The sequence below is a fragment of the Bicyclus anynana genome, chromosome 8 (assembly GCF_947172395.1).
Source record: "Bicyclus anynana chromosome 8, ilBicAnyn1.1, whole genome shotgun sequence".
NCBI classification, from domain to species: Eukaryota; Metazoa; Arthropoda; class Insecta; order Lepidoptera; family Nymphalidae; genus Bicyclus; species Bicyclus anynana.
The window spans coordinates 8,310,344-8,337,566 of record NC_069090.1 but is presented as its reverse complement, the minus strand read 5'-3'; the positions used below and the strand labels follow the sequence as shown (position 1 = coordinate 8,337,566).

Genomic DNA, 27,223 nt, shown 5'->3' with positions numbered 1-27,223 from the left:
GATGGATAGCTATGGCTACAGGCCGTTTTTGTAGATAGATGTTACATAGATAGATGTTACTTTTATTTTTATTTTTAATTTTAATTTTTAGGTTCACTAACAATACTAACATAGTTTAAGGTAAAAAATTGTTATTAATCTTACTAACTCATCTAGATTATTATTTATATGGTTCTTGAACTGAAATAAAAATTCATTTATTTTATTTATTTATTTAATATATAGCCTATAGCCTTCTTATGGCGTGTCTGGTCGTTAGGACCATAGATGATACATTGTTAGGACCTCTAGCGTTCACATAGACAAATATTTTAAAACTGGGTTTTTCGTGGTCTAACGCTATCGCCAGCTTTATTTTTTGGTAATAAATCAATAGTTATATTCAATGTACTAACACACAGTCGCTAGTTTCTTGTTTTAAATCACTTAGCACAGTGTTTGTGTCAATTTTTTGGTTAGATGATAAATACCTTATTACTACACAATCTTGTGCTGTTCTTTTGTGGTAAAAAAAAAATAAACTCAGCTTAATTGAAAATTGTATATTTTATTATTAAGATAAGTGTATGTTAATAGAAAAATCTCCGCCACACACTCCGCTTAACAAGGCTAGAAATATTGAAATTGTCGTCTATACAACTACTTACAACGCTTCATATCCATCCAATAACTAAACCGATACTCTGACACTCATAGGAACATTTGCACCTTATACTAATATAGCTACAAGCCTGCTATCATTACGTGTACATACACAACGGCAGCCTGTCATTGCCAGAACTGCCTCATTGTAAAAGTTGGAAGTTTGTCAGCCCACGCTTCTACCTTAAGTAAGTACGAAGCAACTGTGATGCTCTGATCATCAGGCTTCGGTAGCAGGTTTTAATAAAAAAGATAACCGTTAGCAACCGTATAGCAACTATTGCTGACCATAGTGCAAATTCCGTAAATCGCCAACTGTACTTACCTATGTTAGAAACATGAGCTGACAAATTTACAGAATAAGAAAAAGAAGCTTTTATAAAATAAGAAAGGTCTGACATTCATAGGCTGTTAGTCCAAAAAGGTTTGTCTGAACTAGTGACAAAAACAACACTTCAGAGGAATGATACGGCGGTAACTCAAGGCTAATTTCTCGAATGCTACAGATAGTTTCTAGGTATAGATTCTATTTTATGACGAGGTTTCGGGTCTGCCATGTGGCACATCGGTTCTCTTTCTACAAACGCTAACGCTTAACTGGAAAGATCCATGAAAATGACAGTTTCGATCGATAACTTGATCACGTGACCTGTATACGAGTAATTCTCATATATTAATTAATTTTTGAAGCGTTCGCAATCGTAGAAAGAAGATCGACATGCCAAATTGCTACAGGCCCTTCACTGGTTGTAGGTAAGGTGACAGGAGAAGCGCATTTCTGTGTTGTTAACTTGTGAACTGAATGAAAAGTACAGCAGTTCCTTTAATTAATAAAAAAATGCAGTGATATATACGTATAGGGCCGAAAAAACATAGGCAGGAAGAATCTTTTACTAGCATTTGAGAAATTCTCATCGCCTAACTTAGCTTTAAGGCCGCCTCATTCCTCTAAAGTTCTATGTCACATATTATGATTCAAGATGGCTATTACTGTTACTATCATGCTTTTTATATTAAAAACAAGCTTTTCATTTCATCACTTAAATACGTTATTATATATAGTTTAAAAATTAAATTGAGAAAATATCAAGTGTATACAAAATGTCCCATAATTAATAGATCAAACGCAAGCGGATACAGCAGAGATACACCACCTAATTATCTCATGAAAAAACCCGGAGTGTGACCAAGTTGCATTTTTTTCGGATTTATACGTAGGTAATATTCAACAAAAATCAGATCATTAAAATCTTAATTACAGTAGCTACAGCATTAAACCTAATTCAATGTAGAAAAATTTTAAAAATAAAAATGTAATATAATATCAAGAACATATGATTTTCAAAAGTAATCATTAGTTTTAGATAAATAGGTGGTTATTCTCAAACTTGCGTTTGATCCATAAATTACGGTACATCCTGTACATTAACTTCGAGAATCGAATATAATAAAATATCTAAACTATCTTAGATATGCAGGCGATATAATAGGTAGGTACGTGACATAAAAATATTATATTTGTACATTAAGTACGAAAGAGATAATATATCTGTAAATAAACAGGTAAAATTTTGCAAATGGCTAAAAAACAAAGGACTTATGTCTTAACATCCTGTGTCACACAATAACTTTTTTTAATTATTTATTTTATTAAAAACTTCAATTGTACAACATAAATGCAGAAATGCTATTTTTAAGTTTTAATTGGCCCAAATTCTAGAATTAAGGACATCGTCTTATCGATGATGATAATGTAGGCTTATGCCGTAATATTACATTAAGGCATCGCTGCAACTGTGTGTTGCTAAAAATGATATATATACAATATACATACATTAAAAAAATATACAACATAATACCACTGAGTGACGGGTTTTGTTATATAAATAACAACAATTTACATCAGTTCGAACCAAACATAGAAACTATCTTTAAAATAATAAATAATACTTTTCCGAGACCATACATTTTCAAGCAGACTAAATTCTATACCTTATCATAGAAACCTTAATGATCACATTAATAACAATTTTCTTGTGATATATTTTAGATCACAACATATCTGACCGATTTTAAATACAATTATACATACCTTTAAAAAACGGTGTCAAGATAGTTTCGGAGTCCAGCTCAAATCATTAAAAATAGCCTAATTTTAACAGTAACCTACTCTGTAATAGGGATATACAATATACATATATCATAACGTGGGCAATGTATCATCATCAAATGTATTTTTATACCTGGCATCAACACATCCTAGGTACTACGCCAGTATCACTCCCCCTTAACAACGAAAGACATAGCATAAATATTACTCTCTTTTGCGTTTCCTCTTTCGCATCATAACAACGAAAGACAACATACATATTACTCTCTTTTGCGTTTCCTCTTTTGTCACATAGCAACGAAAGACATAGCATAAGTAGATCTTTTGCGTTTCAGCTTTCGGCCCATAACAACGAAAGACATAGCATAAGTGTTGCTCTCTTTTGTGTTTCCTCATTCACTCCGTAACAACGAAAGCCATAGCATAAGTATTGCTCTCTTTTGCGTTTCCTCTTTCGCCCCATAGCAACGAAACACATAACATAGGTATTGCTCTCTTTTGCGTTTCCTCTTTCGCCCCATAGCAACGAAACACATAACATAGGTATTGCTCTCTTTTGCGTTTCCTCTTTCGCCCCATAGCAACGAAACACATAACATAGGTATTGCTCTCTTTTGCGTTTCCTCTTTCGCCCCATAGCAACGAAACACATAACATAGGTATTGCTCTCTTTTGCGTTTCCTCTTTCGCCCCATAGCAACGAAACACATAACATAGGTATTGCTCTCTTTTGCGTTTCCTCTTTCGCCCCATAGCAACGAAACACATAACATAGGTATTGCTCTCTTTTGCGTTTCCTCTTTCGCCCCATAGCAACGAAACACATAACATAGGTATTGCTCTCTTTTGCGTTTCCTCTTTCGCCCCATAGCAACGAAACACATAACATAGGTATTTATCTCTTTTGTGGTTCCTTTTTCGCCCCATAACAAAGCAAGACATAGCATAAATATTGTTCTCTTTTTCGATCATGTGTTGACCATAAATGGGGACTTCTTTGAGACTTGTATTTAAGTTATTTTTCGCGCGTTATCAAATGTATCGCCTGAAAGATTATTTGTCAGACGACTCGGTCGATACACAGTTACTATAGCGAGACTGATACCTAAGGAATGGTTAGACTGAGATGATTACATGATGATTGATAACAGAATCCCAACAATAAAATTTTATAACACAATATTTTGTAAACTCATAAATAATTTATTAAATTCAATAGGAAAATATTACTGTCTTTTGCACTCTGTGATGGTTAAAATATCAGAAAAATAAACATTTATAAATCCTTAAGGTCTTGTTAAACGATAATATATTTTATTGCCAGTTTCTTATTTAACTATTATTATAAATGTATAATAGGTATATATAATAATTTCTTTCTTTACAACTTATCAATAATATTTAAAAGTAAATTGCACTTATAATATTTATACTTATCACTTAAAGTTAACTATCTATATCTATCTATAGATCTCTTGAATTTTCTTGAAACACACTTTAATACTCAATTAATTATTATTATTATTATCGAATAGATATCCAATAAGTACATACATATTACAGTGGTTCATTATTTTGTTACTAAAACTGTGAAATAATGGAAATTATTTTTTTTAATTTTAATTGTTACTCTCATTGAATGTCTGCATTATATATAGCTTTTATCAATGAAACAAGCTCTGCACTTTCAACTTGGGCACATATTGTGGTTCTTCTTTAACTATTTTTACCTGTAAGATAATATTTGTTAGTATAATCACAGTCAGTTGAAATATTGATTGGATTGGATTGACTGGCGACTTCGAAAATGGTTATAATAAAAAAACTTTGTGTTGAGTTGAGTTTTTTGTGGGATTTTTAATTAGAAACAAAAAGTAACCCGTAATATACAGGATGAAGTTATTTAAAATGCGTAAATTTTTACATTTTGTACAAAAAAGGAAAAATAGTCACGAATTCTGTTATTTTTTAAACTGAAAACCTTTCGCCGTACCATGCTCTTATGTCACCTCTGGGGCCTACGATGCCCTTTGACACTATGAACCAAACTTACCTCTTCATATTCCTGGTGATCAGAGACATCTAGGGGATCTTTTAAAATCTGCAACAAAATATTTTATTATTATGATTGGTTTTGTCATACACAAGAAAATCACAATGGCGAAGAAATTATCGATAAAATAATTGTAAAAAACGTCTATTAACGTTACGTTATGTTCTTATGAACGAAACGACGAACAAAAAGTCCCCAGATTTTTCGGAAAAAGCTGATATTTTGATGCGAGAATTTTCGATGGAAAATTAGGGTGCTTTAGTGATATTAAGTTAAAATAAGGCGAAAAAATAAATATTTTTGAAAAGATAAAAACAAAAAACCAAAAACTTGATTATTTAAATTATTCACCTAAATTTTGAGGTTATGTCAAAAAATTGTAAATACAAACGTTGTAGATCTTTTTATTACCTACAACTTAGTAGTTTTGCCGGAACTCAAGATAAACCATTTTTTACCCTTAAAAACTCAAGCCCTCCCACATCCCGAACTCGGATCGACCGTAATTTATTTTTCCTTTCATTTTTATCATATTGCCCTCCTTTTATAATGGGTTTCATCCTACTGTAATTATTTTTTGTTTCAAAAATTATTGACCAGACCAGGGTTGATAATGCCCAGTAGTCTGTAGAGCAACAATGGAATGAATCTATTCATACAATTTGATAATACAATATGATATCTGTCAAATCTGACAATGGCAGAGTATGGTAGGGGTAGGGTAGGAGTAGGGTAGGGCAGGGATAGGTAAGAAGTGCGCACAAGTCAAAGCGAAGCTAAGTGTTTGCCCACCGTCCCAAAACGACCCTTAAGCCGCTCCAAACATTGCAAAACCGGTTTCTGCAACAAATCACGGGCGCACCGTAGTTTGTACGCAATAACGACCTCCACTGAGACTTAGATTTACCTTCAATAGATTTACCTGAAACAGCTCTCTCAAAACTATTTCGACAGAGCTGCTATCCATCCCAACCAACTAGTGGTTGAGGCCTGCAACTACACTCCCAACCTTAACGCTAACTTCAAGCAGAGGCGTCCCAAAAACGTCCTTTGCTATCCAAACGATGACATGACGACCGACAATGCTTCCCGGGCAACACAATCACAAGCAACACAGCGTCTTCGCCGGCGAAGACAAGGTCCCCGATATCTAACCTCTAAGCCGAGGTCCGAGTCTCATAGGAGACGCCCTTAGAGAGTCGTTCCGTCCTCTAACTTTATTTCAGCCTTCGGGTCTCATCAGGCTATGCTCCTGCGCTCGCTCAAATCCCCCCGTGACGCCGTAGTGGTGATCCCACATGGAGCCATCGGCACTTACTCAACACGAAAAAAAAAAATTAACCGGGTCTGCTGGTATTAGTATAGAGATGACTGTGTGTGTACCTTAGGCGGGCGCCCGCGCCGCGGCGGGTGCTGGGCGTGCGTGTTGGCGAGCACGCGCAGCTGGTGCGCGCGCAGCAGGTGCTCGGTGTGCTCGCGCGGCGACGACAGCCGCACGCCGCACGACGAGAACACGCACGACACGCCCCACTCTGCGAACGATGCACTCAATCAGCACCGGCCCGTATAAATTTTAAAATGGAGCGAGATCCAACTATGGCGCCTCTCCTTTTTTCCTAATAATATGGAACCTATATTAAACACAAGCTTTTAGCAAAGTCTTATTATAGTGTTAATGAGTATTTAAATGATAAAAAAGCTTGGTGTTAAACTGTATTATACGTCTGTGTGGTTAGTTTTAAATAACTTTGTAAAATGGTGGTATATAAAAAAAATAAACCTTGGCTGAGTTTGTTGTGGGACCAAGGCGCATTTGGAACCCAGTTTTTGAATGATTATTATCACCATTATCTTAAGTTAAATATTATTACCTGACGTTTCGAAAGAGCTCGTAAACTAAGCCTATTTGAAATAAATGAATTTTGACTTTGACTTTGACTATACCATGAGTGTAAAGTAAGAACTGAGAATTGAACGCGAAGTACTTGACCATACTCTGGGGTGACCAATTGAAAATCAGGCGCAGTACCGTCTACGGTTGAGTAGGATTATCATTTAGGCGCTCTCTAGGATTTGGCACCTGAAGCGACTGCTCCGTTCGCCGTATGAACGGGCCGGCCCTGCGCTCAATGATTATTATTTGTCAACTATCCGATCTGTTGGACTCACATCTCTTAAGGTAGCCTTCCGTTCTTAGCGACCGCGACCTGCAACCACTGCTTAGTATGAATTTATATAGAGCATTAAACAAAGCCCGAGACCGCGTCGCGCGACTAACTTTAACGACTTTTGTTTAGTGCTCCATATAAATTCACACTAAACAGTGGGTCGTGCGACCCTGTCACGATCGCGCGTCACGGTCGCCAAGAACGGAAGGCTACCTTTAAACCACCTAAAAAGTATGGGCTCGCTCGGTAGGGTCTTCTTATAGGTGTGCGGTTCTTCCAAAGCAGTGAAGTTTTACGATATAAATTAGGTCAATTAAAAATAAAAATATTTAAATTTTAAATTCTAATTAAAATAAGGCCATACTTACACCATTTGGTTAATTCAACAATATCAAGATAACATATGGCTAAGCCTTTATCTGTTCAATTATTGGTTTTCTGTTAATCATTACCAATTGGTGTTAAAATTTTTCGATGTGTGGATTTACCTCGTTCCCCTCAAAAAAGGACAGACTGTTGGTGAGCTTGAGTGTGAAACAAGTCCAAAGGTGATTGGTCTGAGGTGGCAGATGAACTTACTGTGTTCCTCCGGCTGCGGCTTCAGTTTGACGGAGTGCTGCGCCACGTGCTCCTGCAGGCTCTTCTCGCTGGGTAGCGACGCGGAGCACAGCTTGCACGTGTGCCGCTGACTGCTGGCGCGCGTGCCGGGACTCTTGATGTAGTGTGCCTCTCGTCTGGTGATACATCACATCATATTGATTTTCAATAAATAAATGCATGTGTTACTTCACAAGTTGATTCACCATCGCGTTATTACAGGACCAAGACTAATATATATAAATTTTTCCTCGATGGACTCTTAAACTACTTAAATAATTTAATAAAATTTGCACATCTCGAGTACATCTCAATTTATAGCCGCTTATGTTATGTCGAAACTATTATAACAGATAGCGATATCAGTAGTAAACAATCCGCCAATTCAAGAAAATTAATTAGGGTAGGAATAGAGTAGGGGTAGGTTTTACAGGTAAGGAAGAAGTCCACATAAGTCAAATCAAAAGCTTGAACGGGTACGCTAGTAGTATATATTTTACAGGGTGTCCCCTAAATATTACGACATACTCTACATAATGATAGCTGACATCGAGGTTACGGTTTACGGAACGCAATATATGTTTACGGTTTACGGAAATTTTACGGTCGTCAAGTATGTCGTACTATTTACGTGACATCCTATATACGAGAGTGTATGGAGCTTAGACCTACCAAACAACATGCAAGTTAGTGGGTAAAAATACACCAAATTTTCAACTCTGGGTTGAGAATTTTTACTGAAAATTTCTTTCAAGAAAAGCTCATCAGTCTCAAAAAATTTAGTCAAAAGTTTTCACAGCGTTTTACAAATGGCTGCCACAAAGTTATGAACGGGTTTTATGATTTTACCTGTGCATATACATGTGATTTCTTTGAGAGAATCGTTCGCCGCAAACAGTACAGTCATAGTTGGGCTCCATAGGTCGCCCGCTTATATGCCTCTTACGATGTTGGTTTAGATTTGTTACCTGGAAACAATTATTTCCTTTTATTTCCTTTTATATTATGCTTCACTCAGAGGTCACTCTTATAATAAAAGGACGCACAACCATGTAGAAAATTTCACTTAAAAACTGGCCAATTTTGCTTTGACAATTTTAGAATGATTGTTAAAGAAAATTATACAAAAAATATACATTATTATAAAGGCCTTTAAATATAGTCCAATATTCAATAATCCGAAATTTAGAGCTAATTCAACCTTAATGATTGAGTTTAAGGTTGAATTTGAAAAAGGAACTACTTGAATTTAGTGCCAAGAACTTGTGTTTGGCACTCATTGAGTGGGGACGTTTTTTGGTCGCTGATTGTGCATCCACTTTTTGTACTAAACCTTTACAATTTTGTTATAATGTTGTCTTCAGAAGTCATAATGTCTTAAGTAAATATCCTTAGATATCTAAAAATAATTATTATGTAAATAGGAAAATGTAAATGTAGGTAGAAAAATTATACAGTATAAAAAATTATCACGTAATTATTATGTAGATATAAAATATGTTACGCTTAATAATTTTTGTGTTTTGAAAAAATTTTTTATATAGCCAAATTTACTGCATTTTTACCTGTGCATATGCTTTATCACAACCAGGCTCCGGACATACAAATGGCCTCTCACCAGTATGAAGACGTACATGATTATTTAAATTTGTGACCTGAAAGATAATAATCATTATTTATTTTTCTACCATAATTAAGCATCTTAAGAATTAAATTTACTACTTATACTAGCTTATCCGGTCAAGCTTCACTTTGACTTATGTGCATTTCTCCCCTATCCCTACTCTACACTACTCTTCCCTTACCCTACCCCTTGACTTTAAAATGTTTGTATGGGAAATAGAAAATTTTTATGGTTTTCCCGGCAATCATTGTAATTTTTCTCACCTTTTAAACCTTCCCTATAACTCCACAAACATTTCAAGACCAAGATAAGGTAAATCTGTTCAGCCGTTTTCTAGAGTTCTAGCGAGTCTAACGAACAGCAATTAATATATATACATATAATAAGATATATAAGTAACAAATAGACAATTTGTGCCTTATATACTAACAGACAAATGCTGCTTCAACCATATGAAACTTGAATTTTAAATACAATACTACAAACTTCTAAAATTTGTACCTGTGTAAAAGCTTTTCCACACTCTTGACATTTATATGGTCGCTCGTTGGTGTGAATACGAAGATGCGCGCGCAAATTGTTCGACTGAGAAAAGGCTGTAAAAGTTTTATGCCATCAATAAAAAAAATCAACAACAAAACAATTATTTTACAGTTTGTATTTCAATGCAAGAAGTTTATTAATATTAATAATAATCAGGAATTTATTTTTATTTAATTTATTTTAATTTATTTATTCTCTTCCAAACTCTGTATACTTTTTCCTTTGGCTTGGCAACAATCTATACCAGGTTTAATTTTTTTTTATGTAAGCCTTGAAAAAATGCATCAACTACTGCCTTGGCTGTAGTCAATGAATTTTGTCTCTAAAAATGATATCTAAGCCTTTTGTCGTACCTTCCAGCTTTGTCATTGGACGATAATAGAACTGAGAAGTAGGATACGGAAGGAATGTTGGTTAAAAATAGGCTGATACTGCTGATGTTACCTTTATTGTTGTTTAATGTAGGTTATAAATAGGCTAATACTGCTGATGTTACCTTTATTGCTGTTTAATGTAGATTAAAAATAGGCTGATACTGCTGGTGTTACTTTTATTGCTGTTTGGTGTATTTTAAAAATAGGCTAATACTGCTGATGTTACCTTTATTGCTGTTTAGTGTATTTTAAAAATAGGCTAATACTGCTGATGTTACCTTTATTGCTGTTTAATGTAGGTTAAAAATAGACAGATACTGATGACGTTAGTTTATTGATTTTATAACGTAGATTTTAAATAGGCTGATACTGATGATATTACCTTTATTGCTGTTTAGTGTAGGTTAAAAATAGGCTGATACTGGTGATGTTACCTTTATTGCAGTAGGTGCAGACGAAGCGGCGCTCGGCGCGGTGGTTGCGCATGTGGTTCTGCAACTGCATGCTCTTGTTAAAATATTTGTTGCAGATCTCACAGTACAGCCCACTCTCGGACTCCTGCAACTGATGTCAAACACATCATATTGTAATGACTAGCAGCGGACGCAGCTATGCCCGCTTTGATTCCTATTTTATGTCATTAAAATCTGATAGAATCAACTAAATAATCTCTAAGTATCTTTTAGTTTGATACAGAATATTAATTATTTGCCAGTAAAATTAACATTGATTTTGAATGTGTCAAACACATATTATTAATTTTTTTTTGGAATGGCAATCAATTTATTTTTAAAAATAAAAATAGCCTGTGCCAATGTCACTTATAATCCCCAGTTATAGTCTTAGGTAATGTGATACTGGCAAGTGATACCTTTTAAAATGTGTTACCTTTCAAAATTAGTGCAGTCAATATTCTGAGTGTATAACTCGTGTGCATTAACTTGCACCTGGTTTCCAAACACAATCTAACAAACACAGTACAATTTAATTCACACAAGCTGAAGGAATCTTATGTTTATTTATCAAAATCTGCTATCAATATGCAGCAGAAAGAATCTTGCTGAATATTGGCATTGACAGTATAACAGTAGGCCCAACATATGACCCACAACATATCTCATGAAGACAAAAAGAGAACAAAATGAGCATCCAAACCAGAAATATAACACGCTTTCTCTTAATGAAAGAGGGAGTGATATTTTTCATTGGCTGACAAAATGTCATTTTGTCATAACAAGATATATCAGTGTTTTTATATATATAGAGATATGTTTTTATCTCCACCAGACAAAATGCATGAAAATTTCAATAGAGTGAAAGGACAACAAATGAACGAAGTAAACCTTGTGGAGTTATGAAATTATAAACTTACTTATACAAAAAATTCCTGTATAACTTCAAAAAATATGGTTTACTTAGTCATATACACATAAATAAAAACTTACTTCATCTTTCAGAGATGGCTGTAACTGGTCTTCAGTGTCTTCTTGGTTGTTGTCATCTATAGTAACTTCGGGGACCAAGGGTTGACATTTGAAACAAGCATACACACCATCTTTGCCTGTCTCAAATAATTGCTGCAGGGAGTACAAAATAAATAAATAAATTTAAAAGATAGAAATAAGTAAAGAACAATTAAAAGTATAACAGATGTCATCAGCATGTTTCCCGTTCCCTTAAGAATACAGGGATAAAATATAGCCTATAGCACTCTGGGATAGTATGAGAGTTATATATAAAACTAGCAGACACTGTCCGCCCTTAGACCTCCTCTTGATCTGGCCCTCTCCCAAAATTTATTTTTGTGAATGTCTACTACCTACAAACTACCTCCCTGAAAAATTTCAACTTTGTAAGTCAAGTGATTTTCGAGATATGATGAATGACCTTTTGCATTTATGTATAAAGATTATAACTTTTAAATGCTCTCCAGTAAAATTATCTTCCTGTTGCTTAGTAATTATTTCCCTTTCAGCAGAATTTTTAATTTAGTATTATATAGTAGACATCCAATAGTTTCACAGTTCTACTGAGATAGCCTATGACACTTTCAACTAATGTGGCTTTCTATTGGTAAAAGAATTTTCAAAATTGGTTTAGTAGATCCATAGATACATCCTAAGATACCTCCATAATATTAGTACAGATTAGCATTTATTAAGATATCTAAAGGGGCAGGGGCAGTTTCAATAATAGCTAGGGTTATGTTGAGCTAAAGCAAAAACATTTAAAGCTTGCAATACTAAAGTCTTTTAAAATTAACTACTAAAATGCATTAAATTAATTATACTAAATTCTGTAAAGCAAGATTTATTATAGTCTGCTTTGGTTTGGTGTGACAGACTAATGTGTTATTAAATTGATGAGATATACTTCATTTATTACTAGTAGATGAACATGACTTTGTCTGTGAGAATTTCAGTTCTTCACAAATCCTGTGGAGACCAAGGTTTTTTAGGGAAAAGTAGACTATATGTTGCTCAATAGCCTCCTCTATCTTTCAGTGAAAGTCCCATTACAATCGGTTAAGCCGTTCCAGAGATTAGCTTGGACAAACAAGCAGATTTTTTTTTTAACTTTCTTTATGTTTTAGTAATCATATTGAGTAGGACTATAATATAATCATAAAAGAAACAATTGTACTAAAACTGCAATAGCAGAGCTCCAACCGAGCCGGTATTCTTCCATTATTAATCTCGGACACAATAAAAAAACAATGTTCAGATTTTTAAAAGTATTACGATGAGATCGAAAACAGAAAGCTAGCATTCGAATTGGTAGAGGCGAACAGAAAAAAACAAACACAAATGTTTTTTATACGGCGCAGAGCCAGACAGTAAAAAAAACAGACCGACCGTCGAGGGAAGAAAAAAAAATAACGCGGGCAGGTTTCGAATGCAGGTTTTTTTTATTACAACTGCAGTAAGGTGCTAAATTCTTAAACACTGTAGTGAAATACAACTCAAAATTGTTTGAAGAAAAGCATTTCCAAGCTTAAACTTAGTAAAATTTCAACATCTAGCGTTATTTTTATAACAATCTCATTAAAGAAAACAAAAAAAAAATATTGACCGTATAATACGAAACAAGGACATAAACCATTAATAAGAGGTACTTACGTCTGCGGAATTTAAGCATATTCCACATTTATCCATAATTTAAAGACAGTTTTGCGGTTTTTACATAAAAACAACAGTATTTCTGTAAATATCCAATATTTTTCTCATTATACGACAGCTCGTCAGTGAAAGACGACAGACAGGTAGAAGCGGGGTGGGGCACAGTGGGGCAGGCGCACAGATGATAATTTATCACAACCTTAGATTATATCTAAAAAAACCGACTTCTACACAACACACATTTTTTCTCTTCTCTTCACTTACCCTTCAAAACTTTGACTAATAAAATATGGACCTGACTCGCTCGACTTTATCCTTCTGTCAAATTACAAGATCAACGATTTATAGCTTTTGTAAAAACTTTGCGTTTGTAGAAAGAGAATCGACGCGCCACATGGCTACAGGCCCTGTTCCTTTAAAATCGAAGTTTCACTATTGTAATCGTTTTCTTCGTGTAAAGAGCTAACCTAAAAAAGTATAATATCAACGATATAACTCGTTTATAAAAACTGTTCCATATTTCATTATTGTAATCGTTTTAGTCGTGAAAACAGCTCCCTAAAAATGCTAATTTGTGTTTTGAACGCTGTAAAAAACTGTTAATGACTTTTAGTTTACGTTTCCCATGTAAGTATTTCTCAACTTAAAAATATCAAATTTGTATTAAAACAATATCTAAAAATAATCAATTCGTCTGCCAAATATGTGACTCGCCCTCCTTAAAAAATGAAAATTTTGTTGATTAAAATTGATGTGATACAAGTCCCTATCTAATTAGTCACAGATCCAAAAATAATTTTGTAGTCTATGATCCTGATCAAAATAAACATTACGTCAGAATCCTTAGTAATCTGTGCAGACTGCAGAGTCCGAATGTCACTGTCAGTGTCAGTTTCAGCAGTTCAATTTTCCAATTTCCACACATTCGTAAAAGTTGGCTTTTGGATTTCCTTTCCTTCATAGTTTATTTATATATCGTATTATCAATAGCTATTCCTTTACTGTAGAGTTAGTGCTATTTTCGAATTTCGTACTATATTATTTACCATGTGATACAGTAGTGGAAGTGCTTGGTAATTCATCTGAAAAATATATCCTTGAACTTGGCAAAAATCTTCATCTTAAATAATAATTATGGCTGAGAAGCTAGTAGTGATATCTAGTGGCAATCAGCCTATTGTGAAGATTGGTCACTACACGTTGGGAGCAACGTTAGGAGTCGGAACTTTCGGAAAAGTAAAGATTGGTGAACATCAGTTGACCAAACACAAGGTCGCAGTAAAAATTCTAAACAGACAGAAGATCAAATCTCTCGATGTCGTTGGTAAGATTAGACGTGAGATACAAAATCTCAAGCTCTTCAGGCATCCCCATATTATTAAATTGTATCAGGTAAGATGGTTGTTTCTTAAAATTTTGAATTAATGTAGCTATGATATTTATCGTGAATATTAGCAAGCAGCAGCAACAAACAAGCAAGGCATCATACATCACATACTGTTATATTCATAGTACCCTAACATGTCCTTCATTTGTCATTGTATATAAATATTTTCATTTACAGGTAATCTCTACAGCAACAGATATATTCATGATCATGGAATATGTATCCGGAGGTGAACTCTTTGACTACATAGTGAAACGTGGAAAACTACAAGAACATGAGGCAAGACGCTTCTTCCAACAAATTATATCTGGTGTGGACTATTGTCATCGACACATGATAGTCCACAGGGACTTGAAGCCTGAGAATCTATTACTGGATCACAATATGCATGTAAAGATAGCAGACTTTGGTCTTTCTAATATGATGATGGATGGTGAGTTTTTGAGGACATCATGTGGCTCACCCAATTATGCTGCACCTGAGGTAAGGGACAAAAAAAGCCTTGTTATTAAGTTACAACGTAAATGTTCTCTATGCTAATGCTTTATAGATATAACCCAACAATACTACAGACTATAACTCTACAATACTACAGACTATAACTCTACAATACTACAGACTATAACTCTACAACAATACTACTATACTACAACCTTTCTTGATCAGTACTGTTTACCAACAAAGAAATGCAATTTCTACCTTCATTTCTGATTTATTTGTTGGTAGACAGTATTCATCCAGAAAGGCTGTAGTTTTAAATACTATCTATTGATTTTCTTCCAGACCTCATCTGGAAGAAACTTTGTACTGAGATAGATACAGACCTTAAAATAGTGCCTAAAGTGTTTTTCAGATAGCATGGGTACAGTGACAGTTGCCTTATGAAGTTTATAATAAATACATATCATGAATTGTGGCAAACTTTCAAGAGTGAAACAATCTGTCACCATACCCATGTTATCTGAAAAACACTTTAGGGTACTTTTCATTCAGATATAGCTAAGAGAATGGGATCTACATGGTTGAAGTGTTTGGTTATAATAATTATAAAACCATCCATTTTGTTTCTTTCACAGGTCATATCTGGAAAACTGTATGCTGGTCCCGAAGTGGACGTGTGGTCTTGTGGTGTAATCCTCTACGCTCTTCTTTGTGGAACATTGCCTTTCGACGACGAACACGTGCCTACGTTGTTTAGAAAAATCAAATCTGGTATATTCCCAATACCAGAATATCTAAACAAAAGTGTCGTAAGCCTGTTATGCAACATGCTTCAAGTGGATCCAATGAAAAGAGCGACAATTGAAGATGTTAAAAAACATGAATGGTTCCAAAAAGATTTGCCTGGTTATTTGTTTCCCTCACCAGTGGAGCAGGTGGTAATCACAATTATTGACTCCTACTAACTTTGCTGAAAAGGTTTTGAGGTTAACAGCGGTAACTAACAATATTAAATTATTCCTTCTCTGAAAACATCCTGGGTACATGTTGTATTTTATTTATTTTTAGATAGATTTACTTAATTTTTGGTTTTACCTGGCATGAATATTTACATAGTCCTACTTTAATCAAACCAAATAATTATTTCCTTATCAAATTATTTTTGTTTATTTGGTTGCATGCAGTATTTTTTCATTTGTTATATGAATATATAGATAGATGCTAAACTAATATCAGCAAGATGGGCAAAATAGATGTCTAACTTTTGGTTAGCTGAGATTTTTTTCAACTCTCATTTATTTATTTGTCCTTTTTTAAAATTTTTAACAATGTTAATATGAAAATACAATACAAAACACTATTAATAATTTATAAAAAAATAAACCCTCCCGCTGCGGGACATTTGACTGCCCAAGCAACCGGCGGTCAGGGCTCCAGAGTGAGGAACCTCCTCACATTACGTGCCATTTCAAGAATCACTGCCTTCTGTATCCGACTCTTGACCCAACAGATAAGTGAAAGCTTCTTAAGATGTTGGTCGAAGCTTTTCGTTATAAGACCATTGACTGAAACAACAATAGGGATGATGACTAGGTTTGAATATATTGAAATTTATGATACATTTGGGTAAATAAGGTAAATTTTAACCAATTTATACATAAAAAGCAAATATTGATTGAAATTTTTTTTTATCGTAATTAGACGAAAATAATACAGTTTTAGCTTCCTTACATTAAATGTGACTTTTTTCAATACATGAACTATAAACATAAATGCGCAAATAACAAAGATATTAGTAATTTTGTTTGAACGCCCATACAAATCTAATGATCATTACGACCTACCTACTACATTTTGTATGGGGCGCTTTTCAGTGATCCGCGGCAGCGTCGCAAACCTGACCCTTTAAATCCCTGTAGCTCCAAAAGTAATGATCGCCTATACCCTGTTACCTTTACAAATTGCTTTAAGTACTATTAGCATACTCCTAATTTATATACAATTTAAAAAACTGTCATCATCCCTATTATTTATCTCGTTGTCTTGTCTTAGCGGAGGAATATTTAATGAGTAAAATTACTTAAGCAGAAGAAAACTAAAGTTGCCTTTCGCAATGTACAGAGAGTATAGTGTAATGGTTGATGGTGGCAGGACAGCAGCGTCATAGACACAGAGGCGATATCGGAGGTGTGCGACAAGTTTGGCGTCCGCGAGCACGAGGTGCACAACGCGCTGCTGAGCGGCGACCCGCACGACCAGCTCGCCATAGCGTACCACCTCATCATAGACAACAAAAGGATCGCTGACGAGGCTGCGAAGGCTGAGATCAAAGACTTCTATGTGGCAAGTAAGTTAAGACATGCCAGTGGCATAGCATTGTGGGCGAATCTGGCCTCCACTCTCGCACTTTGAAGGGCGAAATTCAAAGGGGTTTCTTGAAGCTGCTGTCACAGATAAAATAATAACAATAATTAGGTATGATAATTTTTAATAGATTATGTAATTTAGATTTATGCCTACTAAAATTGTAAATTCAAAATAAAGTAACAAATGTGTTACGTATTTTTGGTGATTGCGAAAACATGGTAGATAGAAAGTCCATGCTATGCATGCTATTGATTAGTAGAAGGCTGAGATCAAAGACTTCTATGTGGCAAGTAAGTTAAGACATGCCAGTGGCATAGAATTGTGGGCGAATCTGGCCTCCACTCTCGCACTGTAAGGGGCGAAATTCAAAGGGGCTTCTTGAAGCTGCTGTCACAGATAAAATAATAACAATAATTAGGTATGACAATTTTTAATAGATTATGTAATTTAGGTTTATGACTACTAAAATTGTAAATTCAAATTATAGTAACAAATGTGTTAAGTATTTTTGGTGATTGCAAAAACATGGTAGAGTCCATGCTATTGCATGCTATATGTATATTGATTAGTAATGTGCCAGGTGTTCTGAATATAAAACTACACAGTACTTTGAATAACCTAGACAGTACAGTGGTAACACGACGCGGCTTCAGGTCATGAGGCTTGTGCTATTATTATAAAAGTTTTCTTTTTTCCAAGAAATTGTTGTAACAGCCCACAATTGGAAACTTGGTGCTTAATGAGCTAATGACCCCAAGTTACTTCTCATATGAACAATCAGCCACTGAGTGTTTGTTCTATGCTCAAAATCTCCTCATATAAGTCATCATCATCATCATCATCATATCAGCCGATGGACGTCCACTGCAGGACATAGGCCTTTTGTAGGGACTTCCAAACATCACGATACTGAGCCACCTGCATCCAGCGAATCCCTGCGACTCGCTTGATGTCGTCAGTCCACCTGGTGGGGGGTCGGCCAACACTGCGCTTACTAGTGCGGGGTCGCCATTCCAGCACTTTGGGACCCCAACGTCCATCGGCTCTTCGCACTATGTGCCCCGCCCATTGCCACTTCAGCTTCGCAACTCGTTGAGCTATGTCGGTGACTTTGGTTCTTCTGCGGATCTCCTCATTTCTGATTCGATCACGCAGAGATACTCCTAACATAGCTCGTTCCATCGCCCGCTGTGTGACTCTGAGCCTTCTTATGAAGCCCATAGTTAGCGACCAAGTCTCGGAACCATAGGTCATCACTGGCAACACGCACTGTTCGAAGACTTTTGTCTTCAGGCACTGAGGAATTTCGGACGAAAAGATGTCGCGAAGTTTCCCGAATGCAGCCCAGCCGAGTTGGATTCGACGGTTCACCTCTTTCTCGAAACTGGACCTACCTAACTGGATCATATGTCCTAGGTATATGTATTCGTCTACAATTTCGAGTGCAGCGTTCTCAACTATAACTGGGTGGAGCGATACATGAGCATTACACATTATTTTTGTTTTGCCCATGTTCATTTTCAAGCCCACCTGTTGAGAAACGCTGCTGAGGTCATTGAGCATGGTACTAAGGTCATCCAGAGTCTGTGCCATGATGACTACATCGTCCGCGAACCGCAGTTGAGTGATGTACTCGCCATTGATGTTGATGCCAAGTCCGCCCCAGTCCAGAAGCTTAAAGACGTCTTCCAATGCGGCGGTAAATAGCTTCGGAGAGATCACATCTCCCTGACGCACTCCTCGCTGCAACTGAATTGGCCTCGTAGTCTGATCCCGAATACGGACTGACATAGTGGCGTTTTCGTACAAGCACTTCAACGCTTGGATATACCTGTAATCAATTCGGCATCTCTGCAATGACCTTAGCACAGCCCAGGTTTCCACCGAATCGAAGGCTTTCTCATAGTCCACAAACGCTAAGCAAAGTGGCTGGTTATACTCGTGAGTCTTCTGTATAACCTGCCGCAGCGTATGGATGTGGTCTATGGTACTAAAGCCTTTTCGGAAACCGGCTTGTTCGGGAGGCTGGAAGTCGTCAAACCTATTAGCGAGACGATTCGTAATGACTCTCGAGAACAATTTGTAAACATGGCTTAGCAGCGAGATGGGTCTGTAATTCTTCAGCAAGGTGTTGTCACCTTTTTTGAAGAACAGAACCACCACGCTCCTATGCCACGCCTCAGGCGTCGTGCCCTCGTGAATGACGGAATTGAACAATCGTTGAAGGACTTTAAGTATCGGTTTTCCACCCGCTTTCATGAGTTCTGCTGTGATTCCGTCCTCACCTGGCGCCTTATTGTTCTTCAGGTGTTTGAGAGCCACACTAATCTCGTATAGGCTGACGTCCGGGATATCTTCGGTATAGTGTCGGGTCAACTTGGCTCTGGGGTCTTTAGCCAAGTTGTCAACAGGCTGCTGAGTAGTCGTGTATAGCTGTCCATAGAACTTCTCGACCTCACTTAATAATTCGGGCTTGGAAGAAATCAGATTACCGTGCTCGGTCTTCAAACGCATCAGCTGCCTCTGTCCAATAGTCAGATCTCTGGCGAAAACTTTCGAGCCGCGATTGTTTTCAATCGCATTTTTAATACGCTCGGTATTGAAGTTTCGCAAGTCGCTGGTTTGCGACTTAGAGATCTGTCTACTGATTTGTCGGTATTTTGACGCATCTGCTGAAGACTGCAATCTCATTTCTTGCCTCTCTTCCATGAGTTTAAGTGTATGGTCTGAGAACTTTTTGGTTCTTTTCGTACGGTGGGTCTTATAGAACTTAGACCCAACGGAATGGACAGTTTCCACGAACCTGTTGTTCAGATCGTCCACAGTTTCGCAATTTGCTAGGCAATCAAAGCGGTTCTGCAGTTCTAGTTGAAAGGACTCGGGGTTTTGGATATGGGCACGAGTAGGTCGGAGCGTAGACTTCACCAGTCGATACCGTTCCAGCTGAATGTTGATATTCAACGTGCCTCTAACCATTCGGTGATCGCTACCGGTTTTCACCCTATGGATCACAGAAACATCGTTGAATATTTGCCGTTTGGTAGACAAGATGAAGTCAATCTCATTTTTCGTGGAACCATCGGGGCTCATCCAGGTCCATTTCCTGTGTGGTGGCTTCTTGAAGAAGGAGTTCATCATAAAGAGGCCCTCCTTCTCCATGAAGTCAGCCAACATTTGGCCCCTATCGTTCCGTTGCCCATACCCAAATCGTCCCACTTTCAACTCTGAACCGCTACGTTCGCCCAGCTTTGCGTTAAAATCCCCCATCACAACATTGTAATAAGAGTTTGAGGCATGTATGGCTTTAGAAATATCCTCATACAATACCTCTACCTCCTCGTCGGGATGTGTCGAGGTCGGTGCGTAAACCTGTATAACCTTCAACGAATACCGTTTGGTAATTCGGAGGACCAGGAACGCTACCCTGCTCGACACACTCTCGACTTTTACAACATTGTTCACGAGGGACTTGTGAACGATAAATCCGACACCACCCTGGGACTGTTGGTCGCCCTCCCGGTAGTAGAGCATGTTGCCGGATTCAAGGATTATCGAGCCCTCCCCCTCTCTCCGGACTTCAGACAATCCTATGACATCCCAGTGCAACTTGCTCATAACTTCTTCCAGCTCGAGTCATCATCATATAAGTATGATATACAAAATAATTATATGTTTTCTCACAAATACAGCATAATAGTATCAATTATGTTACTTTTCAATTCAAATATATTTGACGGTGGCGCATGCGCAGTGGATCTACAAGACGAAAATCAGCCCGGCTGGGCTGATTGAGGTTTTCTTAATCGGTCCAGGTCTGGCTGGTGGGAGGCTTCAGCCGTGGCTAGTTACCACCCTACCGGCAAAGATATACCGAAAAGCGATTTAGTGGTACTATGCCGTGTAGAAACCGAAAGGGGTGTGGATTTTCATCCTCCTCCTAACAAGTTGGCCCGCTTCCATCTGAGATTATATCATCACTTACTGATTAAGGTGAGATTGTAGTCAAGGGCTAACTTGTAAAGAATAAAAAAATTAAAAAAAAATTACTTTTTAAATCTGTCATTTTACCCAGGCAGTTCCCCACCAACGATCACTGAAAGCGGTCGACCTCATCCTGAGCGCATTGCACCTCTCCGCGATAAGTCCACTCCAGCTGCACAACTTACACAGGATAAACAAAAGGGCACTCCCGTCAAGCGGTTAGTACAGTTGTGCTTCTTTTTCTTCTTCAAGTTCTAGTTACCATCTAACCTCTAGAACAAAGCATCTCAACGGTGCCAAAAACATTTCGAGTTGTTTGGTCTTTCGGTGATAATTACGAGTCTTTCGGTGATTATTACGAGGCTTGGCTAGGCAGGGAGAACAACACGAGCAGAGAACGGGGAGTGTTGATCGATCGTCAAGGAATTCCTTAACCCTACATCCAGTAGTCACAAGTTCAGGACTCTGCTCGAAATTCTTCTCTCTACCACGCGATGTACCCGGCACCCGCACGATGAATCCATGGAATGCTAAGATATTCGTCACAAGTAGAGAATTGCAGCGAGCGTGTAATTGGTAGATAAGTTGCTCTTTGGATAAACATTTCATTGCTCAAATTAAAACGTCAGCTGTAAAATTAACAAGTTGTAGAGTTGTTAATTGGAGAAAACTGCTAAGATAGGATCTAGTAAATGGGAAAAATTATATAGACAAATTGACACGTTTTTCTATAAAAACAAATCATCAATAAATTTTTTAACATTTAATTATTCAAGTTAAATTAAATTTTACAGGGCCAAATGGCACTTGGGCATTCGGTCTCAGAGCAAGCCAAATGATATAATGCTGGAAGTGTTCAGAGCTATGAAGGTGCTGGACTATGAATGGAAAGTCATCAACCCTTACCATGTCAGGTATTTATTTATGATAATCAGTGCTAACTTGGTGTGATAGTTGATGCCAGTCTTTAGATCCTGCACGAAGTAATGCTAGGCGGTTCCGTGCCGATCGAGGAGTTGGGGAGGTTATTTTAGTCCGTGCAAGTCGGACATGCCCTGCCTTCCGGCAGAAGTCCGAAGGGATTTTTTCCTCCCAGGAAAGAAAAAAAAAAGTCTTTAGATCCTTAAAAACTATAATAATTGGAGTTATTTATCGAAAATAAAAATCGTATAACTTTAAATCGTTATAATTCCTATATGGTTATTTCAAATGAAAAATGATAAAAGATACCTAATAATGATTTTCAAATACCTAGTCAATGTTACCTCACTTGACATAGTTTATAGACTATTTGGTTTCTTATCACAACACAGGTGCTTGGTTAATGCCATATTTTTGATTGTCATAGCATTAGTGATATTCGCGTGACAAGATGTAAGGATCAACAAAATCTCTCACATTTAGTGTCTAGAGTGCCAAAGACTGTTGTGGATCATAGCATCCGATCCTTGGATTTAAGATATTCTCAATATCATGTAAAGAATAAACAGTGACCTATTGATTTATCTTGCTATTGTCCGTGAAAAGCCGTTCCCACTCGTTCAAAGCATGGGAATGGTGTACAGTCAACATTTCTGTATGTCTCGCGCAGATTTTCTGTCTTCTCTATAATGACTTTATCACTTGAATTCGTTTAGCAAAGTAACGCCTACATATATTGAATAAATTTCAGAGTCCGAACTATAAACAAGATGACACAAAAGCACGTCAAGATGTCCCTGCAACTGTACCAAGTGGACTACAAGTCGTATCTGCTCGACTTCAAATCTCTCTCGGGAGAGAAGGAGGAAACTGACGATGACTCCGCCTCCCCCCTCATGGCGTCCCCCGTCCCGCCGCCCCCGCCGCTGATCCCCACACAACCTCAGGGGCACCACACGATGGAGTTTTTCGAAATGTGCGCGGCCTTGATTATACAGCTTGCGCGATAGTTAGACAATCGTTTTGAATAAAAAAATCTCCTTTCTTCCACACGTATTTTAGATAGAAATGTGATTTAAAACGTACTTACATGTTTTCTGTGTCTTATCCGACTTCATAGCCCATTATCCGTGAAACATTTTTACAACTGATTACTATCAAGTTAATTTCCGTGAGTAGCTTCATCTTGTTGAGCCATGAGCTCAACTTTTTTTTTACGAAAATTCTTGATTGAACTAGGTTACCAGGTAATACAAATCTCTGAGCGTCGGAACGAGATCATGTACCACGCAATTTGTAGGACGTTGTGACTGTTAAGTTGTATAACTATTAATTAAGCAACATTAAAAAAAACATCTGGTTAGTAACAACTTTTGGTAAACTCCCCTCCTCCCAACTTGTATCAATAACGAGGTTATTAAACGTTGTTACTAACCAGCTGTTTTTTATCCAGGTAACCCAGTTAGCTTACCAGAATCAAGAATTTTCGTAAATAAAAAAGTTAGCGTCTCACCTAGATTAAGCTACTCATAACTCACGAAAAATTAACTTGATAGTAATCAATTGTAAATATGTACCACGGACCCTGGGCTATCTACTACTTTGAGAAGCAGTTTCATCATTCACTTGCGAGTAGTTTTTAATAATTATGTATAACGGTGAAGCACATAATAAAATTAAAAGATGGTGAATCGAGTGAAGGAAATAATAAGCATCTAAATACTCTAAGCTTTGAATATCATCATAACATTTGGGGGATTCTATAAAAAAGGACAAAAACACTTTGGGGCTTCCATACTAGTCTGCCTTTAATATCGATAATGAGTCAGTTAATTAAAAAAATGACTAAGTTATTTTATCATCATCATCATCTATCATCATCATCCATCATCATCATCATCATATCAGGCCAAGACATAAGCCTTTTGTAGGGACTTCCAAACATCACGATGCTGAGCCGCCTGCATCCAGCAATCCCTCGATGAGCTATGACTTTGATCCTTTTGCGGATCTCCTCATTTCTGATTCGATCACGCAGAGATACTCTAAGCATAGCTGATCCATCACCCGCTGTGTGACCTTGAACCTTCTTATGAGGCCCATAGTTATCGACCAAGTCTCGGAACCATAGGTCCTCCGTTGGCAGCGGAATCTCTGCCGGAGATTCTTAACACCCCTAGCCCCACCGTTATTGTAACCGGTAACTAAGTTATATTGGTATCTCATAATGAATTAAATCGTCATAAATGTTGAATGCAATAAATATGTAACAATAAAAAATGTGAAATTAACATAAAGATAACAAACTAATTGCTTTTAATTATATTACATTGGATTGGTGTTATATAATAGGTATAGTTTAGGCCATACAAAAGCTCGCTTACTACCTTTAAGGCTTTTTTAAGGCTCTAGCGCTTATTATGAGAGAAGTCACTGACTATGCGATACTACCAAAATGAGTTAAATTAAATACTGTATTTTTGTACTGTTGTATTGATATTGGTACAGCGATGAACAAATGAAGCTTCGACTTTTGAGGTACCACACCACAGACCAAACTTAGTTTCTACTATACAGCTCGTGCGGATTACCTTGACACCTGACTCGAACGATGTTGATTACCTTGACACCTGACTCGAACGATGTTTGTACTGTGTTTGTTTGGTTGTCAAGTTAATACGCACGAGTTATACTTACAGGTGAGCAGTGGCGTGCATTTTATAGGCACAAAAATGCACTGCCTAACATGAGAACTAATCACGAGCTCGTATTGGAGAAGTAATTTTTAATTTTTCGTTAGTATTATTTGTATATATGATGCATACCCTAGTTGAAAAGTTTGTGCACGCCAGTGATGGTAGAAAAAAATTTCGAAGATTTGTTATTATACCTCAATGACAAACTATTGATGGCCGCATGGCGCAGTGGGTAGTGATGACCCTGCTCCTGATCCAAGGGTTCGATTCCCACAACTGGAAAATATTTGTGTGATGAGCTTTGGTGTTTTCCAGTGTCTGGGTGTATTTATATATTTATAGTATAAATATATATGATAAATCCGCTAACTTAGTACCCATAACACGTGCTATACGTTTACTTTGGGGCTAAGTGATGTGCGTATTAATGAAGTACATATATTTATTTATTTAAACTTTCTCCTTCTTATAGTGCCATCTCCTATAGGAGGTCAGCAATCATAAAGGCTTTAAATCCTTAATGATTTAAACTTTCAAATGTTATAAAATGAAATGCAGGCCCTAGCCCATCACTAGGCTATAGCAACAATACGCGCTGGTAGGGTATATGCAATATGGATTTGATTTGATTTAAGGCCAAATATTACCGTTTTATGTCGGGATTTTACTTTCATCAGAGTTTTGTTATGTCGAAAATATAAAGGAAAAATCATCGATCTCCTATTAAAAAGTGGATGCACAATAAGCGACCAACAACGTCCCCACTCAATGAGTGCCAAACACAACTTCTTGGCACTCAATTCAAGTAGTCGCATTTGCAAATTCAACCTTAAACTCAATCCTTAAGGTTGAATTTGCTCTGAATTTTGGATGTTATTGAATATCGGACTATATTTAAAGGCCTTTAGGTATAATTTTCTTTGCGAATAATTCTAAAACTGTCATAACAAAATTGGCCAGTTTTTAAGTGAAATTTTCTACATGATTGTGCGTCCTTTTATTATAAGAGGCCAATGGGAAAAATACATATTCACTATTGAAATGCAATCTCCTTGATGTGAAGATGCAGGAAGCAAGCTTCAATGAGTCAGAGACACGTGTGTTTGTTTTAGGTGTTCTAACTTAAAGATATTTATATAAAATAATGTTGTTAATCTAAAGTCCTTTTCATGGAAGAAGTCTCCCAGACACGGCACTAATGGCTTAATGGCGCTCATCGTCATTTGGTAATGGCGGTCTTATTGTCACTTGTGTAAGGCGCTGTCAATTTTAGTTCAGGACTTCTTTGATGGAAAGGACTCTACGCAAGAGTATTGTATAGATAGTAACGTAATAGATAAATATAATAAATAGGTATTAAATTAAGTGATGTGATCCGGTAATCGATACATAAGTGCCGTTTATGTAACCAAAGAAATAATAAAGTGCCTTTTGTGTATCGTAAGAACAGTTGTTGTGTAATCTGATTCAACAGTTAATTAATACTGTGTATTTATTATTGGAATGAAATGTTGTAAAAGACTCGATCCCTTTTTTTTATTACCAAGTCTTGATTTCATCCAAAATTAATATGAACGTCGAATGAATAAACCATACCATGAAATGGTTCTTTACATTACATTAAGTATAATATGAAGAACTATTTTTATAAACATTATAAAAGTAAAGTCTTACTTTTAATTTTTAGCGTTTTTTAAAAGACTTGAATCTCTGTGGTAGACTTGGATCTCAAAATAAATTGTTGTCTATTTTAGAACATTCATACATAGATTCATTTTGCTATTGTTCTTTCTAAATTTCGCAATTGAAAAATAAACTATTATTTACTGTTCATGATGAACTTTCGCAAAGTAATCAGCCTCCTTCTATTGCTAGAATATTAGTAGACTGAAGTCTCACTTCTTCCAAATTAGAATATAGAAGACTCGACTCTTTTTCAACATACTTCCAATAGTGTTGCAGTTGTACACATAAAATAATAGTATTATCATTAAATAACATTATATTAATTACCTACATTGTTGCTTATATATTTTTAGCAGAATGTGCTAAAAATATATCAATATTTATTTCAAAATAAAACTAAGCATAGATTGCGAATTATTTTTAAGCCACTATTAATGAGAATATTGACATTAAAATTCTAGCACTACGATGTTGTTTCAATTCCACCTTGATCCATAAGTCTCCTACATATTTT

General features: G+C 36.5%; 2 protein-coding genes across 5 annotated transcripts; one reads left to right on the top strand and one right to left on the bottom strand.

Moving 5' to 3' along the window:
- Positions 1 to 527: 527 nt before the first annotated feature.
- Positions 528 to 13,400, bottom strand: LOC112050114 (zinc finger protein 568). Of its 3 annotated transcripts, none has more exons than XM_052882824.1 (10): positions 13,231 to 13,400; positions 11,557 to 11,688; positions 10,546 to 10,669; positions 9,696 to 9,790; positions 9,136 to 9,225; positions 8,420 to 8,538; positions 7,553 to 7,707; positions 6,189 to 6,337; positions 4,806 to 4,853; positions 528 to 4,482 (listed from the first exon to the last, which is right to left on the bottom strand). In XM_052882824.1, the coding sequence occupies exons 1-10, from the start codon at positions 13,264 to 13,266 to the stop codon at positions 4,417 to 4,419; spliced, it is 1,014 nt and encodes a 337-aa protein (XP_052738784.1). In that variant the 5' UTR covers positions 13,267 to 13,400; the 3' UTR covers positions 528 to 4,416. The 3 variants fall into 3 exon arrangements, with proteins under 3 accessions (XP_052738784.1, XP_023944035.2, XP_023944036.2); XM_024088267.2 differs by having other exon boundaries at positions 10,546 to 10,675; positions 13,231 to 13,399; XM_024088268.2 differs by having other exon boundaries at positions 10,546 to 10,609; positions 13,231 to 13,399.
- A 705-nt stretch (positions 13,401 to 14,105) lies between these two features.
- On the top strand, positions 14,106 to 27,175 carry LOC112050078 (5'-AMP-activated protein kinase catalytic subunit alpha-2). Of its 2 annotated transcripts, none has more exons than XM_024088216.2 (7): positions 14,106 to 14,622; positions 14,795 to 15,100; positions 15,694 to 15,993; positions 17,210 to 17,405; positions 21,498 to 21,624; positions 22,201 to 22,320; positions 23,079 to 27,175. In XM_024088216.2, the coding sequence occupies exons 1-7, from the start codon at positions 14,365 to 14,367 to the stop codon at positions 23,335 to 23,337; spliced, it is 1,566 nt and encodes a 521-aa protein (XP_023943984.1). In that variant the 5' UTR covers positions 14,106 to 14,364; the 3' UTR covers positions 23,338 to 27,175. The 2 variants fall into 2 exon arrangements, with proteins under 2 accessions (XP_023943984.1, XP_023943983.1); XM_024088215.2 differs by having other exon boundaries at positions 15,694 to 15,996.
- The last annotated feature ends 48 nt before the right edge of the window (positions 27,176 to 27,223 follow it).